Source organism: Ailuropoda melanoleuca, chromosome 4, assembly GCF_002007445.2.
Source record: "Ailuropoda melanoleuca isolate Jingjing chromosome 4, ASM200744v2, whole genome shotgun sequence".
In the NCBI taxonomy this organism is placed as follows: Eukaryota; Metazoa; Chordata; class Mammalia; order Carnivora; family Ursidae; genus Ailuropoda; species Ailuropoda melanoleuca.
This window is the reverse complement of record NC_048221.1, coordinates 104,438,537-104,458,549: the sequence shown is the minus strand read 5'-3', so window position 1 is coordinate 104,458,549 and position 20,013 is coordinate 104,438,537. Positions and strand designations below refer to the sequence as shown.

Below are 20,013 nucleotides of genomic sequence, written 5' to 3'. Positions count from 1 at the left end.
TACCATTTACTGAATGTTTACAAGGTACAAAGAACTTTACATATTAATGCATTAACTGCTCACAACACTATTATGAGATAAGGATTTTCATACCCATCTCAGTGAGAAAGCCTGAGACCCAGAGGTCACATAAATCGGCATCAGAATTGGAATTTGAATCCGGATCTGTTTGACTCCAAAATCAATCTGCATATAAAAATGGGTAGTATAATTTTATCTACTGCAACTGTCTCCCACTAATGAGCTATAGAATTACGGTGGAGGTGTAGTTATTGTGAGTGACTGAAATACCCTCAGGTCCATCAAACATTGTGTGTGGATTCAATAAATAAATGTATATACTATTTCTTATCTATCAATTCAACAAATAATGCTCAACAAATACCTCAACAAATAATGAGTTCTCTTTTTGTGCCAGGTGGGGATATATCAGTACACAAAACAAACTAAAATCCCTGTCCTTGTGGGAATAAAAATTCATTAAAATCATACCAGAATTATATTTTTTTTGTCATCATGCATTTTACCAGTTAACTAAAACTGAAAATATAACTATTATAATGTGAAGGCTCAGGAAGAACTTTGCTATTGAAAATGGGTCTTCATACTGGGCCTGTGTGGAAACCACTAATAGTATTTAAATAAATGATTGCAAGGACACAATACATTAGATGAAGGAGGGAATTCTGAGTAGTCAAGTCCAACCTGGGGCTGACAGTATCTGGGTCAAAGAGGAAATATTGGGCAATCTCTGTTGGGTAATCCTACTCACACATCAGACAGCTCAGTGTAAATTATAATTACTACTTCAGTAAATTAGGATCGTAATTCACTATGAGTACGATGAGGAATCTCAGGAACATGGTTGGAGACAGAGAGATGGATTACTCTATCTCCTGTTTACCTTTTGACTCTGGGACTCTGAGATTCCTTCTAAAGCTCTTACAGGAGTGGGCGGTTTGTTTAAACAGGGAGCAGTCACATTTGATCTATAACTTCAGTTCTCCAGGATCCCCAGGAAAGAGTCACTCATTCACTTAGTGCTACTCAGAGGCTGTATCATAGCTTGTTTAACCAAAACTCCAATTCTTAATTCCAAGAAATTAAGTAAGTAAGGTAGCTTTTGGTCTTTCTCGTCACTTCCTTACCTTCATCGGACTATAGCATGAACTTACTTTGTTACCATCGCTAATTCTTCTAGGTCCTCAGAGGGCGGGGCCGGTGAGGAGTATGAGCCTCTCCACGTGCCAAGCGAGCTAAAGGAAAGTGCAGATTGGTTTAGGGACACGAAAGTTCTGCACTGCTCTTCGCACCACGCCACGGGCTCCTCATTTCTCTTGCCACCCCATCGCCTGGGTATGCGTACCCTCTTTGCGGCTCGCTCCGCCTCCCGCAAACCTCCACTTAAACTACAAACAGGTCGAGGTCACCAAACTACATTTCCCATAATGCTTACGGGCCGACAGGCCTCGCGTAGAGTTTTCCCTAAGCTGCCGTTGTAATTAATGTTAGATCAAAGCCATATTTCTGGGGAACGGCTGAGTTGTTATCCACTTCTACGTCCAGCTACCTTTTTTCTCCTCCACCTGCGATCCCCAGTGTTCGGCGAAGAGGCCTCCGCTGCGGGAAATTCATTCAGGCAACTGCTATGGCCACCCACTTCCTCTTCGAGCCTCGGCCCCTGCCAGGTCCTCGGGGGCTTGGGAGTGTCATTGGTGGATGACCGCAGGTCTTGCTGCTGCCGCTGTCACCGCGACCATGGCCTCTGGCAGCAGCGGCCTGGCAGCCGCCCGCCTCCTATCGCGCTCCTTCCTCCGTGAGTCCAGCCGAGACTCTCTCCTCCAGGCCTCCGAGAGTTCCTGGCCTCGTCGGGCCCAACGTCCTGGTCCAGGCCGCGGCTGGGCCCTCCGGGGCCGGACCTTGACGGGGGCCTGGGAGCCGCGAGAGTGCGGCTCCAAGCCGGGGACCTTCTGGGGTGGAAGGAGCTTTGCTGGATTTGTGGGATGGGGACATGACCTGGACAGCTGGCCTAAGTAGCGTGGCCGAGCCAAGATTCGGGTGTGGGAGCCCTGCAGAACTGGGGGGCATGCTCTACCCTCCGCGATAATGACTGGCCGGATGGGGGCGGCATCTAGACTGTCCCTGTTTGGGAGTGAGAGGTGGGGTGGTCCAGGATTAACTCAGCTGGGAGAGTGAGTGTCAGGATTGAGAGGTAGGAGGAGGAATGTCTCAGTAGCAAATTGAGGGGAGAGGGTAAGGCTGTCTCTGGTTTGTGTTTGTTTGTTTGTTTTTCCTGCAGATTGTAGGCTTAGCAGAAAGGTGGGCTCTGCACCCCAGAGTCAGCAAAGCCCAGAAGACTCCTAGAAGTTTAGGGTTGGCTGGGACTTGAACCAACTATTTGCAGTGTCTCCACCAGGCGGTGTGAACTCCTCAGTTCCTGAAAACTTAGAATACCCAAGGTTGCTAGTTTTTGAATAACGCTGACTGTTGAAAATTCTTGCTGTGTTCAAAGTCTCTGTGTTAGGAAGGCTGTATAGAAAGAGACTTTGGAATCAAACCAAATCACGTTTGAAGTCTGGCTAGTCCCTTACAGTCTGTGTAATAACCCTGGGCACTTTTCTTAATCCGTTTCTCAATTTCTGTTTCCGGTTGCATAAAAATAATATTTTAATGAATCTGAGACACCATCACTTGTAAGGTGCACCATTATTTTGTCTACTACTAACAGTAGAAGATGATCGCTAATTAAAATTGTGAGACGCCATTAGTTGTCAGATGCATCCAGATTTAAGAGATGTTAAAAAGTGAAAAAATGCGCATCCTGGAAATGGTGAAGTACAGGATAATCTGGGTTCCTGTACAGAATAATTGAAACAATTTACGTAAGGCATGTGGGATGTAATATACACTCAACTAAAGCTCGTTTTCTTCTGTCTTCCTCTCTTACACTTTACTCCCAATTCTGCTTGTACTGAATATTGGACAAGAGTTAATTTATTTCTTGAGAAGATCACATTCCAAAAGTGTGCAAGGAGAAGTGTGCACTCAATAGCTGCCCTTACTTACCAGACCACATGAGGACAAACATATGGCTAGGTAACTTTGGCAAATAGGAAGAAGTTGGGTTTATTTGGGAAAGTTTTCTGGAGATTCTTATTGTATAATTTAAAGGACAGTTGAAGGTGTCCTAGGCAGAAGGGAAAAAGGGATTTGTTACAACCATGTCATTCTTGCCTGGGGTCCTGCTCATCCGAGTTTCTGAAAAATCCTAGCCTCAGATAGGTCCTCTCTCTCAGTAGTAGAAGAGTCTAGCAAAGTGTCTAAAGAATCAGAATCTTTAATCTGCCCTTCGCAATATTTAGCAATCCTTTTCTTACAGAACTAGAAGGTTTTTGTTTTTTGTTTTCTAGACTTTCAGGGCTACGAGGCCTTAAAGGATCATCTAGTTTAGCTTTCTGATACTGGAGTGCTCCTCATTTATCCTAGTCATGTGATTAATGTGTTATTAAGGGTCTGAGAGGTCTGAGATCTAAACTAAGTTATCTCCTGTATTAGAGGGCTTACAGACGATAGTGTTTAATGCAGAAAAACCTAAATCCCCAAATCTTCTCTTTCTCATGCCACACGTTTAAGCCCATTTCCACTCCTACTAGGAAAACAACCACAACGATATCACCTTACAAACTTTTTAAAAGGGTGGTCACAAATTATTTAGGATCTAAGGTTAGTAATAGACTTGGAGATGGCTAGGGAGTTTTGTTACCTCTGTTTTATTAAGTTTCAGTTGATGGTACATTTGTGCTAAAGGTCACAAGTGTTGCAATATTGATTTGAGTTAGAAAAAACAAAAACAAAACTCAAACGCTTGTAGACGTCTTCCAGACGCTTGTAGACGTCTCTGTTGGAATGTTTAGAAGTTTTTGAGCCAAAAAAACAAACTAAACCAGTTTTATAGATTATGAAAAAAGGGACAGAATCCAGTTGAAGTAGGGAGAGAAAATAAAATGAAAAATAGGGAAGATTTCATCCATGAGGAAGTTTAAGGATTTTATAAGCACACTTGAAGTTAAGATAGTAAAGTTTTTCAAGAAATATAAAGCTGGGGCGCCTGGGTGGCACAGCGGTTGGGCGTCTGCCTTCGGCTCAGGGCGTGATCCCGGCGTTGTGGGATCGAGCCCCACATCAGGCTCCTCTGCTGTGAGCCTGCTTCTTCCTCTCCCACTCCCCCTGCTTGTGTTCCCTCTCTCGCTGGCTGTCTCTATCTCTGTCAAATAAATAAATAAAAAAAATCTTAAAAAAAAAAAAAAGAAATATAAAGCTACGCAAGGTCATTTTAAACATAAGCCAGGAATTCCTATAAATTAGGTCTTGTAGAGTAAGTAGGGAACAGGAGCCAGTATTTTTGGGCCTCTGAATTACTGTGTTTTAATGCCAGAAAGTGAACCTTACAATCCGGCTGGTCTCATATCTGTTGGCAAATGAAGAAATAAACCCAGAAATTTCCTGGCCAATATCAGAATGGGTATTAGAACTCAGATCTTCTGACTCTTCAGTGTCCTTGCTAGTATTACATATTGTGTGATACTGTGAGTCTCCTTTTTTGAAGATCTGGTCTTTCTTCCTTTCTTTTTCTTTTTCATTTTTTTTTCCTTTTTGGCCACCTTGTTGTTTTGCTCAAAGGTGCCACCTGCCTTTTCCATGTGTTTGCCAAGTTTTGTAGGCCACTGTTGGAATCAGGCATTTAGAAGTGTAGTTGGGAAAAGGGGACCCTCAACAGTGTGTCTGTTGCCATTGCATCCAAGAACTAAATCTCTATTTCAGAAGTACAGAATGGTCTTAATCTAAATGTACCAGTGTAGCCATGAGAAGGCAATTTGACTTTCTCACCTCAGACTCATTCTTTTATAGAAAAATAATTGGGGATGTTCAAAATAATTTCTGTAAGTATAGGAGAACAGTTTCATTTTACTAAAGGAAAGGGATGTTGTTGCTATAGACACACTTTTTTTTTTAACATTATAACATTTCTAAAATTGGGATGTGTCGCAATTGATAGTATCCACAATAAATTGGCAGCATTTTTTTTCTTTCTTACTAGTACTTACTAGTACTTAAGTGATATTTTAGATTTGATGAAATATGACAGTTTTGGCCAACTAAGCTTCATTTGTAAGTAAATGTTAAATGAATATATAATTTTGCCTTTGAACAGTGGATTGTTTGGGGTTTGGGAGTAAGTGGCTGCTGAGTTACTCTGCTATAAGGTTCTATAGGTAGGGACTGCGATAGCCTATATATATTATGTATACATAATACATGTGATTAATAAATAACCACTTATTAAATTGATGAGTGCATGCACAAATAAATGAGTAACAAGGACACAGTTTGTGAGGTGACGTTGGAAGAGGAGTATTTTCATGAACAAAGTCTCAGATTATTGGTTGGGAGTGTAGTATTCGTCATATAAGGCTGTGTGTTGAGTCCCATCTGGGCTTGCGCTCTCTGGCCATACCTCACGTGCATCCCATAGCCATCTCACAAATGCTGCCATTGCTCTCTTTGGGGAAGAGGACTCAGCATGTAGCTAACTGATACAAATTTATCACCCTTCTTGAAGGCCTTATCCTTCCTAGGCTTTGTTACAGTTTGCAACTTTTGTAGTTTCGTGTTTCTTTGTTTAATATTTAGCAGTCTTACAGGGTAGGGTGTTTCACATGGGTAGGACCTGAGTTCATTTTGTTTGCTCATGAATTCCTAGTACCTGGCAGATAGCTTGGCACAAAGAGTACCTCAAAGGAGTATGGTTTTCTCATTCCGCATTGGTAATCATAATGATAATAGATAGCTAATAGTGAAATAGCACTCGCTGTACTCTAGGCATTGTTCTATGTGTTCTTAATATTATGAACTCGTTTAATTCTCATATCACCTAAGAGGTACATAGTATAAATATCCCCATTTTTTTTTTACAGTGAGGCTGCACCTTTAAAAATGTTTCATATGGTAAAAATTTACAAGTATGTGTGTACATACCGCATGTTGTATGTAGACATGGATTAGTATATTTATAGATAAACATAGGCTATGCATGAAGACTATATAAAACATTTCTCGTTGGATTTTTTTTTTTTTTTTTTTTTTTTTTTTNAGAGAGAGGGAGAAAGAAAGGGAAGGAAGGGAGGAGCAAAAAGAAAAGGAGAGAGAATTTTAAGCAGGCTCCATGCTCAGCTCAGAGCCCGACACGGGGCTCCATCTCACAACCCTGAGATCATGACTGAACGGAAATTAAGAGTCGAATGCTTAACCAACTGAGCCACCCAGGTGCCTCAATGTTGAACTGATTTTAAAATATGAATTATATGTTCTCTTTTTTTAGGAAATGGTTTACCTTTTTGTTCATGTAGGATGTGAACCCAATATTGGGAGCATACCCTCTACTTTGCTACCCAATTTACAGTCCTCATCTCATATCAACATCACAGAATCCTTGTGGGCAGCTGTTATTCCATTTACAGATGGGAAGACTGAGGTTAAGGGAGATCGAAAGATCTGTCCCAGCTCAGTGTTTGGTGAGCAGCAGAGCATAAACTCAGGCCCAGGCCTGTCTGACTCCTCAGAGCAGTTCTCAGATGCTCCTGGGATACAGTCCCAAGCTTAGGCCCGCTGATTCCTAAGAACCTGAAGAGAAGGCGACACCACCACATTCCCTGGAGGTGGCCCAAGGTGTGGCAGCAACAACCTTCATCATTGGGAAATTCTTCCTGGTGTCCAACCTCAGGTCTTCCTGCTGCCATAATATTTAAATTAAAATGCTCATTTTCTTAACATTAGTTAAGTTAGGTGTTTCATCATCTATTGATTTATCATTTGTCTGTCTTTAGCTTTGTTTCTCGTTCATGGCCTTTATCCCGCTTTTCTGTTAGGCTTTGGGCTCTACCTTGTTGGCGCTTCATGTTGCCCAAATTAATTCCTTGTCTGTTACATGTTATGAAAACACTCTTCCTGGTCTGTCACCGCCTTAACTCTCTTGTTGAAATAGTCCATTTGTATTACATTAGTGCTTCTGGATTTTATTATTTTTTAAAAAAAGTTTGTATAGAATTTGTACTAGATTAAGATAAGAGCTTTGAGGATTGCTAATAGCCTTTAGGGCTGGACTTCTGTACAATCTTTCTAAGAATTTTAGGGCGACCTATGATCTTTGCATGCACAAAAATTGATGTAGGTTTTTCTCCTAAGTGGGAAAAAAGAGATGGAACTTACGACATTTAGCTTAATATATGTGTGTTTTTTATAGACCATCTCTTGGCCTAAAATTCAATGAAACATTTCTTGTACCCCAACTCTGCAAGGCACTGTACCATATGGGAGACACCACGATGTACACGACGTGGGCCTTATAGCCGTGGTATTTTCACTTAGAAGTTCTAGAGTATTGAGATGATACTTGAAATAATCTTGAACTAAACTTAAATAATTTTTCTTAGAAATAATGGAGTAAACAAAGTAACAAAATGTGTGCACCCCTCTACATACGGCGTGTGGCATAAGTACTATATACCACATGGAAGTGTTTGCAGGTTCCATTCTTCTTAATCTCAGATCCCCTAAACACCTCCCATTATAGTCACAAGTCGGGAATGTCATGTGAGGATTTAAGGATTCCTCACTGTGCAGTGTTTTATTTAAATGTGAACTTATATGAATTAATGCCAGTGAAATTCTCGGAGTTGTTGAGTACATTGACTCTGTCATTGAAATGTGAGAGATATTTGCAAGATGGTTTGACCACTGTTGTATGCCCTATGTTCTTGATTTTTGGCTTTCCAGAATAACTTATTCTAGTTACTTTGTAGTTTTATCATAGAGTCAGGTTTGTATTTAAAACCAAAATATGATTGAACATCTTTTAGCAGTGGACAGACAATTGAAGGTTTGTACCATGAACTACTTTGCATTCTTCAGCAGAGGTGGAAGAGGCCATTTTTCATTACTTAAGGCATTTGGTTTGGGTGGAGAGTAAATCAAGTAGGGAAAGAAAATGCAAAGAGCTGGTCTGACAGATTTAATGTTTACAGCAGCTAGGAGTTTGCAGTCTACCAGCCCACGTGAAAGAGAGTGGTGGGATTGTGGGAGGGAAGGTGAACAGGTGCAAGGGTGGGGTTGAGGACCGGCTGCTTTCATGGGGAGCATCCAACCTGTGATTCTGGACTTGTATATTATAAAGTAGGGAAGAATGAGGAAAATGGTACAAGTAACTTAGAATTTGATGGGTTTGACTTGGAGTATAAGCATATTTTGCATTATTTCCATCCTAAAGCTGTAGAGGAGGCAGAAATTAAGGTGAGGAGAATTGTAGTCTACAGTCAGCCTGTACAGTTAGGTCCTCCTCACAGCCATGGTAGCTGGGAGAGTGTGCTTGGTGTAAGGGCCAGGGATAGGGCAGGTTCATCTGGTATGCGGCGAATTTCTGGGATTAAAAGAGCATTTGTGGTGATTATCGAGTACCATCATGGCTTGCTGCGGGTGCCTCAGGTTTTCCTCTGGGTTTCAGAAGCCATTTTTTAAAAAGGATTTTATTTATTTATTTGAGAGAGAGAGAGCGTGAACAGGATGGGGGGAGGGGCAGAGGGAGATGGAGAAGCAGACACTCCTCTAAGCAGGGAGCCTGACTGGGGCTCCATTCCAGGACCCTGAGATCATGACCTGAGCTGAAAGCAGATGCTTAACCGACTGAGCCACCCAGGTGCCCCAGAGGCCATTTTGATTGCCGGCATTTCTCATTCAGTCCTAGAGCAGAAAAAGAGGACTGTAATCAGTGGTTCCTTATCTAGGATCTCCTGTGACATGTTGATCTTTATCATACAGGCACAGGTGTCCGGTTGGCTGATCTGGGGCCAAGTTGGGTTGCACGGGCTGGGACTAGGGCAGAGGTGAAGAGAGTTTTTAGTTGTGGAGAGATTACAGCCATGGCCAGGAACCAAACAACCTCTTCACTTTCTTTAGGAGGTTGGAGGTCAAGTATCGGGGATTTTAGGAGTGAAGTCCTGCTGGAAGTCCTGGGCTCATTTTGGACGAANGGGAGTCCTGGGCTCATTTTGGACGAAGCCCCAGTAAGGAATCCATCCTTTAATCCTACCCACTCTGAGGCTGTATTCCCCAAACCCTCCCCCACCCCCAACACATACAGACTTACTTAGAGCAGGAGAGTGTACCTGCCCCAAATGTCCGCAGCTTATTCCTACCACAGTACTTTTCACACTGTGCACTTACGCCTGTTTTATGTCAGTTCAGGTAGGTTGTGAGTTCCTTGAGGGCTGAGACTGTCTTATTCAACACTTTATCCTTGATACCTGGCATCGTGACTTGGCATAGGTGTTCCACAATGTTGATTGAATAAACAAATGATGACAACTCTAAGAACTGGGATATGTGTGATTATTCTAGCATCCTCTCATTTCAGTACCTGTGGTACCTGGTCTGGCATCATGTAGGTTTCTTGTCAGGAATATGATCAGGAATTTCTTATGTTTGAATATAGATTTTGGGTTTGGGCCAAAGGTGATGATAGTCTATTAGTGCTAGCTTCCCTGCAGCTAAGTCTTATGAGCCTGGGCTTATATGGTAGATGGGAGATCACATGCAAACGTGTACACACGTGCACACACATACACATGGCAGGTTTCCCCAGATCGACTTCCACAGAGGTTTAGAGTGTCAGGGTCACTGCACAGGCTGAGCGGTACCAAATGGCTAGGAAACTGGAAGGTGAATTGCTAGTCATCACACTTCCTGATGCAGTTTCTGTGGGTACCAGAGATCTTGGGTTGTGAAGTCCTGAGCTCCATAGGGTTGATCTAGGAAGTCTGGAGTAGAGTAGAAGAGAGTGATCTTAGTTGTTCTGCTATGGAGCCATGCTTTATGGATGTAGGCAGACCTGTCTTTTCTCAGGATGACCAGGCCACTCCTGCCCCTGTGGAAGGAGAGGTGAACTGTCTGATTGCTCCTTTCGTAAGAGTGAGTATAAGAATACTTGTGGAGGCCCAACTTTACCTTCAAAAAGCAGGGATTTCCTTTTAGCAAGTGTGCGCTCCAGATATCTTTAATTGGATCTTATAATCAAATCTGCTATCCTGTCTGAAAATTCCTGATAGATGGACCATGTATTGAAGATTCCAGGAATGGAAAGGACAGGTGGACAGATTCTGCCAGGAATAGCAGCAGGAATACTTCCACACGTAGCACACAGGAATACTTCCAGCTGGGAGAAGTGGGAGCCACAGGCAAGAATGAGCCTTAAGTGACAACACTGGCTAGGGTGGGCCCTGACACTGCAAATTCACTTTGTAGTGTCTCTTGTCCCAGGTTCAAGTGCTTAGCTGTGCTCACTGTGGCAGGACTTGACCCTCAGTGCCGCCTCATGGCCCCTTGTTCAGCATAATCTAGTCCAGGAATTCAGCTGTCTGTTACCCAGGAGATCCGTGTGCACACAGAACACTCTTCCAGTTGGTAAGGGTGAAATCTTGGCCTGTTTCTTCCCTAGAGGTACAGGGTATTCCAAAATTCAAAGTTGTTAGAAGCTGACGTCAACACGGGAGTGGAAGACAATTTGAGAGGTGCCCAGAGGGCCAGATACAATCGATGATGGAACCTCAGTTCTGAGGATTTAGGAGGCCGTGAGGCAGTGATTCAAGACAAAGTATGAATGGACCCTAGACAAATATGTGATGAGAGATTCTTTTCTGGAGCTAGCTCTTATGGGCTACCTCAGCGGTAGGAGGAAGGCCTGACAGTTCAGAAGGGCCAGGGATGGGCTACAGAGACGGCAACATGGGGCTGAAATGAAGGTTTAAAAGTAGTCAGAAAGTAGATGAATTTTAATTCATCATGCCCTACTTTCTACTGACTTTTGAAATACGGTGAGCTGGTAGTAAATAACTACATAGATTTCTCAGTTTTCATTGAGGTAGATTGCTNCCCACAATTTTAATTCATCATGCCCTACTTTCTACTGACTTTTGAAATACGGTGAGCTGGTAGTAAATAACTACATANATGAATTTTAATTCATCATGCCCTACTTTCTACTGACTTTTGAAATACGGTGAGCTGGTAGTAAATAACTACATAGATTTCTCAGTTTTCATTGAGGTAGATTGCTGAAAATAAGATATTTATTACATGTCTTTCCCTCATCTATTTATTTTATTTTCCCTATTTCATCTATATGTAAGTTCTGGTGTCTTAACATCAGAGGATACCAAATTAAGTAACTTTGGATTATACATATTAGACAAGCTTTCTCTCTGACTTAAGATTTAATCTTAATATTTAATGTTAACATTTAATATTTTGGGGAATGAGTTGCAGAGTAGTTCCTACAAGTTCTCTTATTTGCTCACCTATTATTTATAGATGTTGAACTGAAACAGGTTGGGTAAAGGGCGCCTGCCTGGCTTAGTTGAAGAGCATGTGACTCTTGATCTTGGGGTTGTGAGTTTGAGTCCTACACTGGGTGTAGAGATTACTAAGAAAATAAATAACTTAAAAAAAAAAAAGGTTGAGTAAAATGGGCAAAGGATGTGGCTGTTTTGTAAACATTGTTAGTACAAGTGATACCTAGTTTCCTGTCCCTGGGTTTAATTTTGAGCCATTTGTTGGCGAGCCCCAGTTTTCCTTCTGAGGAATTACAATTATAAATTTAAGCTTTTCTTTGTACATTTAGAACAAGCTGCAATATTGTGGTTCTCGGTAAAGGGGGGCTTCTGGAGAATAGGAAGTTGTCTTTGTTTTTCTATTTCTGTAGTCTTTGTGTCTCATTTGAAGTTGCCATGACCACAAGATAGCCCCTCTCTTAGAGGATTTTGTGTGTGTGTGTCGCTAAGTTCAATTCATGGTCCAAAAGTTTGGAGAAATTACAATGTGTCATATTTTCTTTACTTTTCAGTGCAACAGAATGGAATTCGGCATTGTTCCTATATAGCTTCCCGGAAACATCTCTATGTTGATAAAAATACGAAGGTTATTTGCCAGGGTTTCACTGGTAAGCAGGTATGTGTCAAGATGTTTTGTAAAGATGCATCTTACAGATACAGAAATATTTAACTATTTTCTATTTTTTTAATAATCACAGAAGTTAAACGATTGTTGCAGAAAAGTATACAGTACAGCAATGGAGTTGTATCTTAGGAGGGATTTCGGTGTGATAGGGTGTAAGATGAAAATAATGAATCATGGAACTTTACATCAAAAACTAGGGATGTACTGTATGGTGACTACCATATAATATAATAAATATATAATTTATAATAATATAATAAAAATATTATTAAATTTTTAAAAAAAGAAAATTATGTTTAAACTTACCTCGAAAATCCCTTCTTGGAGCCCGTTATGTTGGAAACCCACATGCTCTCTTTTCAGCAAGTTTAACACCACGGGTTTTCCTCCAGCTTTGGAGTAGATTACTGTTTGGTTAATNAAAAAAAAAGAAAATTATGTTTAAACTTACCTCGAAAATCCCTTCTTGGAGCCCGTTATGTTGGAAACCCACATACTCTCTTTTCAGCAAGTTTAACACCACGGGTTTTCCTCCAGCTTTGGAGTAGATTACTGTTTGGTTAATTAAAAACTAGGTAAAGTAAATGGCTTGCGTTTAGGCCCTTTGCAAAAATGTGCCCAGTAAAACACGGATCAGTGTGGGGAAACGCGCCAGCCCAGAGAGGCTCTTGGGAACGGAGATGGGCAGAAGCAGCAGCACACTGACTTTTCTCATCTTACACTCTCTCTAGGCAAATGGTCTTTGAGGGGACTAGCCGGCAAAATTGCCTGAAGTGTTTTAATTTGTTCTCATTCACTTATATTCATTCTCTCCCTATCCCTGCTTGCATCGTAGAATTTGCTAAGTTTTAAATATATTGGCAATGTGATTCCACAGTAGAATACAACGTAACACCATAAAATGATCATATCTATCATTTTACTCTATAATGTATATGCTACATTTATATATAATCTATGAAGTAGATTCAAAAAGAAAAATGAATGTCAGGGTTCTGTGTATTTAAAATTTTAACAGCTATCGCTAAGTTACCCTTTAAAATATTTGTATAAATTTGTTGTTCCACCAGTGTAGATTCGGATGTTTTTAAAGCAAAGGAGTGCTACCAAATCAATTAGAAGATGCCCTGAGTCTTAACCCGGAGTATCCCTTTCATTGTTAAAAGAAGACATGGCAAAATAAAAACAGTTAATGATTTTTTGTGTGTGATGTAAAAGTTAATGATTTTTCTCTAATTAAAAGAGTTGTCATGTCCATTCTGTGGTATTTTGGTATCTAGAGCAGGAGTCTACAACTTTATTCTGGGAAAGGACCAGACTGTAAATGTTAGGCTTAGTAGGCCATGCAGTTTGTATCAACTACTCAATAGCATTGTAACAGCAAAAGCAGCTGTAGACAATATGTCAATGAATGGGAGTGATTGTATACCAATAAAACAGTTTATAAAACCAGTGGCAGGCCAGACCTTTAGGCCATAGTTTTCCGCACTTTGATCTATAGGATAATACCTAAATATCCAAATTTCTGTAACTTTTGTTTTTAAATTGCTTTAAAATTCTGTAGGTTTTTTTTTTTTTATGAATTTGGTTAGAAGGTTGTTTCATATAAAATATCCTTTCACTTTTTGACTTTTTTCTGAAGTAATTGAACACAAAAATGTGTTATTTTTCTGAAATAACTGGACTTTTTCTTCTTCTATTCCTCTGCTATCTTAAAAAAAACAATCCACACCAGCAAAAAAAGGAACACCCAAAACCTTGAAGTTTTGTTCCTAGGTATTTGGTTTACTTATTTTGATAGCCATATATTTTATGAGTATCACTTCAACATCTATATATTCTAAAGAAAATTGATGCTCATTTAAGATTTGAAGTACATTTTATCATTCCTCTGCCAATTAAAACCATATTCAGTCCCTTTTTGGTTATATGTTAATTGTGTTGGCATATAATCAAATGTTTGATTAATCCAAATTCTCCACATAAGCTTATTATATGTGATGTTTTTGTTTGTTTGCTAAATTTTATATGATCCTGTGACATCTTAACCTCTGACCTTTTTTTAAAAGAACCATTGTCCATGGTGTAAGCAATATTTGGAACTGTCTCTGCTTCCTGAATTAAGTGATGGTTTGTCTAAATATTGAAATCCAAGGTTGGTTTCAGTGTCTTTCAGTTACCTGCAAGTACATTGCTTCTCATTCACTGTTGTTTTTTTTTTAAGTAATTGGGAGTCTTACTTGTCTCAGATTTGTTAGTTAAGATTCTCTTAGTGTAGAGGTAACAATGAGGTTTGAAATTTAGAGTCTACAGACTACAGTTTGAATAGCACTGCTTAAAAGGAGAACGTTAGCTTTCAAAACAAAAATTTCTGAAGTCCCTCTTAACCCCAACTATTATGCCTTTAATAGAACTTGAGTAGTTGGGTCATCATGTTTAGGTCCCTGTAGAATGACCACATAGATCCATTCGGTTTCAACAACTGCTCATCGAGTGTCTACTGTGTGTCACGTGTTGGGTTAGGTGCCACCTCTCAGTAGACAGAATCACTGCCTTCGTGGAATTTACACATTAGTGGTGGGAGGGAGAGAAACATAGCAACAAAATCAATGACTAGATTATGTGGTAGATGAGAAAGTATAAATGCTATGGAAAAAATAAACCAGAGATAGAAATGTGTGACTGTGTGTGGAGTTGTGGTGGTGTCCAGGTTGGGGGAGGGAAGATTTTATGTCAGGTGGTCAGGGGAAGCCTGACCTTAGTCAAGATCTAAGGGAGATACGGGAATAAAGCAGGTGGATATGAAGGGAAGTGCATTCAAGGCAAAGGGGAGAGCAAGGCCGTGAGGCAGGAATGTGCCTGTTGTGTATGGAAGCCATAAGGCCAGTGTGACTGGAGTGAAATGAGCAATGGGAGAGCAGTAAATGAGGCCAGGAAGGTAAGGAGTTTGGATGTGAGGGTGTAGGTTGAATATTGACTTATGAGCCAGTATAAGGAGTTGGGCTTTTACTGTGAACGAAGTGGAAAACCACTGGAGAGGTATGATCAGAGGAATGATATGATCTTGCTTATGTTTTAACAGGATTACTCTGGCTGCTGTGTTGGAAATAGGTGAAAGGGAGCCAGGGGCAACATTCTGTCAAGAGTTGATGATGACTTAGACTATGGTGGTAGCAGTAGAAGGGATTGAGACATTGTCAATTATATTTTAAAGGTGGGGCAGTAGTGTATCTGATGTGAGATATAACAGAGAATCAAGGATGACTTCAGTGTTTTTGGTCTGAATGTCTGTTAGGAGTGGAATTGTCATTAACCAAGTGTGGAGTGTGGAGAGGAGTGATTAGGAATTTGGTTTTGGGCACATTAAGTTCGAGATACCTACTAGTTCTCCAAGTGGAGATGTGATATAGGCAGTCGACAGTGTGAGTTTAGAGCTCAAAGCAAAGGTCTGGGCTGGATATGGGTGTGTGTGTGTGAGAGAGAGAGAGAGAGAGAATGGGAGGGATCGCCATATGGATGATATTTATTGCCGTGAAAAGGGATGAGGTTACCAAGAGCAGAAATTTAGGTGAAAAGAGAAGTCTAAGGAGAGAAAAAGAGAAGGGGAGGTAGAGCCCTTGAAGCCTAGTGAAAAATAATCTTTCAATTTGTGGAGACATTTTTGGTTGTCACAACAGCTGATTGGGGTGGAGAGGAGGGCATGGTACTGGAATCTACTGAGTAGGAGCCAGGGATGCTGCTAAACATTGTCCAAAGCAGGGGACAGGCTCCCATAACAGCGAATCCATGTGACCAAATGTCTGTAGTGCCGAGGTTGAGGAGGGAGAGTGAACGGATAGGGAACTACAGGATATTGGCTGGGCAGCACTAAAAGCTCACCTAAGGTTAGTGATCATGGATTTAAAGACCAGTTATCATGGTTCTGTTTTTTTCTCCAGCTTCTGCTTGGCCGCACATGTGCAGTCTTAGAGTAGGTAGGTGACTGGGTTTAACCAAGACTGTGGTTTTGCCAGATGCGGAAGTTGAAGTGAGAGAACCAGTGTTGTTGTGTGTTTATAACGACTGACCATGGATTTTATACTCCATAAAAGAGGGATGTGAGGACATCAGGAGTTGACAGAGAACAGTGAAAAGGAGGGTTGTTTTTTTTTTTTTAAGTAAACACGGGTGTTTTAGACCATCAGTCAAATTTGAAGATGGAATGAAAAAAGATCCTCCTTAAAAAAAAAAAAGCTGTTTTGGCTTTTCAGAGGATTATATTGTTTCAAGGTTCAAAGCTAGGTTTAGCAAGTTGTTGAGTTTGCTGGATATATGTGTTTGTCACATTTTGCGAAATCGTTAATCTATTTGTTTTTCTTTTCCAAGTTGCTGAAGATTGCCTTCAGGCTTCCCAGCCTGCCATTTCTCCTGAGCCTTGTGTTTTCCACCCCCCACAGGGCACCTTTCACAGCCAGCAGGCATTGGATTATGGCACCCAGCTGGTTGGAGGAACCACTCCAGGGAAAGGAGGCCAGACTCATCTGGGCTTACCAGTCTTTAATACTGTGAAGGAGGTAATTAATGGTACTGAGTTTGTTAAGTAAAGAAAAGCAGGAGAAGAGCAAGCATATTTTGGTTGGAGATCTTAATTGTGTCCCTTTTGGGAGAGTCACTGCTATTTTAAAATCCAGTAACATGAAGAAATTTGAATCCCAGTAAAAACCTCTGGGTTCACTTCAGTCACACACAGTCAGGATGCCTTCCCACGCCTGTGTCCTCTTGTTTATAGGCATAGATCAGCGTGAAGAGAAAAAGTGCTATAGCTTGGCTTCCATTTGGCTTCTTCTCCTTTCCGTACTCTTTCTTCTTCCAGGATATTAGCAGTGCACGTGTCAACATCCAGCCCCTAACCTGACTGAGAACGGGCTGTTTGCCAGGCACCGTGCCAGGTGCTTTATAGACATTGCTTCATTCGGGCCTCCCCATGGCCCCCTGAGGTGCAGTGCTATCACCATCCCCATTCTGAAGACAAGGACACTACACGTGCAGAGAGGTCAAGGGTCCTGCCCATAGTTCATAGCTGCAAAGTGGCAGACTTAGCACGGCTCAGGGTAAGTAGGATGGTAGTCAGATCCTGCCTGAAAAAACTGAGCCATGAAGTCAGACGGACAAATCACAGAGCCCTTCCCCAAATTGCTGATCTGTTAATACTTTTTAAAGTATTTTGAACAAAACTTTAATTCTATGTTGCAAAATTAATATGTGCTTATTGTAAAAACTCAGATGATATAAATGTATGTAAAATTAAATTTTATAGTGCTTTCCACGTCTCAGATTTTGCCTTTCTAGAGAGCTCATTAAGCTCCGTGTGTATTCCTTCATTCTCTTTCTATACTTGCATGAATATATAGAAAAATAATAGTATTATAAAAGAAACTATGGTACAAAAATCTTGCCTATATAATAAAAAAGAATCTAGGAAATAAACTTAGTACTTGGGACTGATGTATTGATGAAAAAAGATGTATCCCTCCCCTCTTCTTAAACATAGTTTTGAGGCATGTTTTAAAGTATCACATTTTTTTAAAAGTACAATTTACAGACTTAATACCTTTTTTAGAATACTAACTTCAAATTGAAGTTGATTTGTATTCTTGATCCTAAAATGTAGGATAAAACAAATATTCAAATGTGGAATTTTCACTTCACTTTAAACTTGAAAACAGGGTGTAGTATATGTGTGTATGTATGTTTTAGGTGTGCTGTATTTTAGAGTAAAAAAAAAGTTAAAATCATATGTTCTATAAAAGAATCATTTAAAGTCATATGTTCTATAAAAGAATCATTTAAAGTCATATGTTCTATAAAAGAATCATTTAAAGTCTTCTTGCTTTAAATTCTTGGTGTTTCCCTGCACCCCTTAAGTTCTCCTATGACCTCAAAATACGGAGAAGAGCTGTTCCTCTAGGTAGTTTTGACTTTTTCATGAGCCTTTTTTGCTTTCTTTTAAAGAAAGTTTTTGTTGCTAAGCAACTCATTTATTATTCATCATGATACAAATAGATATGACATTTGCAGTGTTTTGTAAGTTCTCTGACAGATACTATATTTCTCACCTGTTCAGCACATACAAAGAGCTTTCTCAATGAGCAGGATGGATACCTTTCATCTGGTGTCGCTTGTTAGCACAGACCCCGTTGTCATAGTCGGCTTCTGGCAGTATTCGTAGCCTTAGGAGGTAGAAAACTGCAGGATTTACTTTCCAGAAAAATGCCTTCATGCCTATGATCTAACTCCTTTTGGTTCCAACCTAGGTGTTTTTTTGTTTGTTTGTTTGTTTGTTTTTGTACCCCTGTCTCTGTTATCACCTTGAACAGAGTTTTGAAAAAAAAATTATTTTTAACCCCTGGCATTGTTTGTTGATGATCTGTCGGCATCCTTTGACTCTGTTCTTCTGTTAGCGTCAAGATACCTCTTTTTATTTGGGATACTGTAGAGAAAGCTACTCGGTCTCTGGGGATTGGGGTGTCATTCAGGGATGATTCTGAGAGACACGGCCTTTTACTTTGGTCCCTTCTAGGTGTACCTGTGTGCTCTACAGCTTAGTATCTCTAGCCATTGTAAAAGCCCATGCCACAGCCTTCCTAAAGGTTTGATTTATATCTTGATTAAGTTATATTTTAACATTTATAGGGAGGCACCCTGCTGTCACTGAAAAGAACAGACACTTTGGAATCAGAGATTCTTAGATCTGAATCTTGGCTCTGCCACTCACTTCCTAGCTATGTGACCTCGTGTAAGTTATTTACTGTCTTTTGGCCACGGCGTCTTGATTGTAGATGGGGATACTAAGCATACAGGGTTGTGGTGAGGCCTTAATAAGACCTGTCTTGAGCCCTCTTGCAGGGCCTCTCAGAAAACAGGTACTGTTTCTCTTGGAGAGTCAGAGATCACTGACAATCTCTGTCTTCAAGGAGCTTCCGTTACATTGGAAGAGACGTGACACACATAGAGGTGGGTAGGAGACATTGTATTGATATATGTGGAGGGCAAGGGGAGACCACGGAGAGAACTGAGGTCAAACTGATGGTCTTAAGTGCTTTGCATTTGTGGGGGGTGATGTAGAGTAGACCCTAATGCATATTTGGCCCACATTCTCATTCTATGGCCATTTATGCATTTGTATTTTAGTTTTTTAACTAACATTGCATTTAGAGTAAAAATTGTGAGCGATATTTATCAAGAATGATATGTTTTGAACAGTGTTTGAGAGCTGCAGAAGCAGCTCAGCAGCTGACTCACCCCTTTTCTCCTGGGGAGCTGTAGGAATAGGTGATGCAGTGTCTTGTAGGGCAACAAAAACCCGGCCACAGGAATGAGAGGACACTATCTTGAATCGGGCAGTGCCTTCCGCTTTCCTGACATGCCCTCGCCTGAGGGAACAGGGTCATAGAACCTTTCGATTCAGAGTGGCAGTCCCCGGGGCAGGGGAGGGGGGCAGTGCAGAGAGGAGGCCCTGCTTGATTCTGCTCTTTTCAGACAGCGCAGTGAACTTGCTAATGGGAAGAATGAAGACATCCAGTGTCTCCTGGTGGTGTCCTTTCCTGATCCCAAGACGTTATTAAAATCATGGTATTGAATGCATTTTACAGTGTTTACAACTTAACCCATAATAAAGTGCTTCATGGGTAACATTTCAGGCCAAAGAAGAGACAGGAGCGACAGCCTCTGTCATTTATGTCCCTCCTCCGTTCGCCGCTGCTGCCATCAATGAAGCTGTCGAGGCGGAAGTGCCGTTGGTCGTGTGCATTACTGAAGGCATCCCGCAGCAGGACATGGTGCGGGTCAAGCACAAACTGCTGCGCCAGGGGAAGACGAGGCTGATTGGGCCTAACTGCCCGGGAATCATCAATGTGAGTGGAAGACACAAACAGGCCTGGCTAGCTGGCTTTCAGTCAGTCCAAGTGTGTT

General features: G+C 41.0%; 1 protein-coding gene across 2 annotated transcripts in view; it reads left to right on the top strand.

Moving 5' to 3' along the window:
* The first annotated feature begins 1,665 nt into the window (after nucleotides 1-1,665).
* SUCLG1 (succinate-CoA ligase GDP/ADP-forming subunit alpha) overlaps nucleotides 1,666-20,013 on the top strand; it is a 29,491-nt gene continuing 11,143 nt past the window's right edge. The window contains exons 1-4 of one of the 2 annotated variants that reach the window (XM_034659450.1): nucleotides 1,666-1,816; nucleotides 11,951-12,054; nucleotides 16,500-16,616; nucleotides 19,743-19,955. In XM_034659450.1, the coding sequence (XP_034515341.1) occupies nucleotides 1,720-1,816; nucleotides 11,951-12,054; nucleotides 16,500-16,616; nucleotides 19,743-19,955 (531 nt within the window). In that variant the 5' untranslated portion in view covers nucleotides 1,666-1,719. Of the gene's footprint in view, nucleotides 1,817-3,059; nucleotides 3,097-11,950; nucleotides 12,055-16,499; nucleotides 16,617-19,742; nucleotides 19,956-20,013 lie in introns of those variants that run through there. The other variant, XM_034659451.1, reaches the window with a different exon arrangement.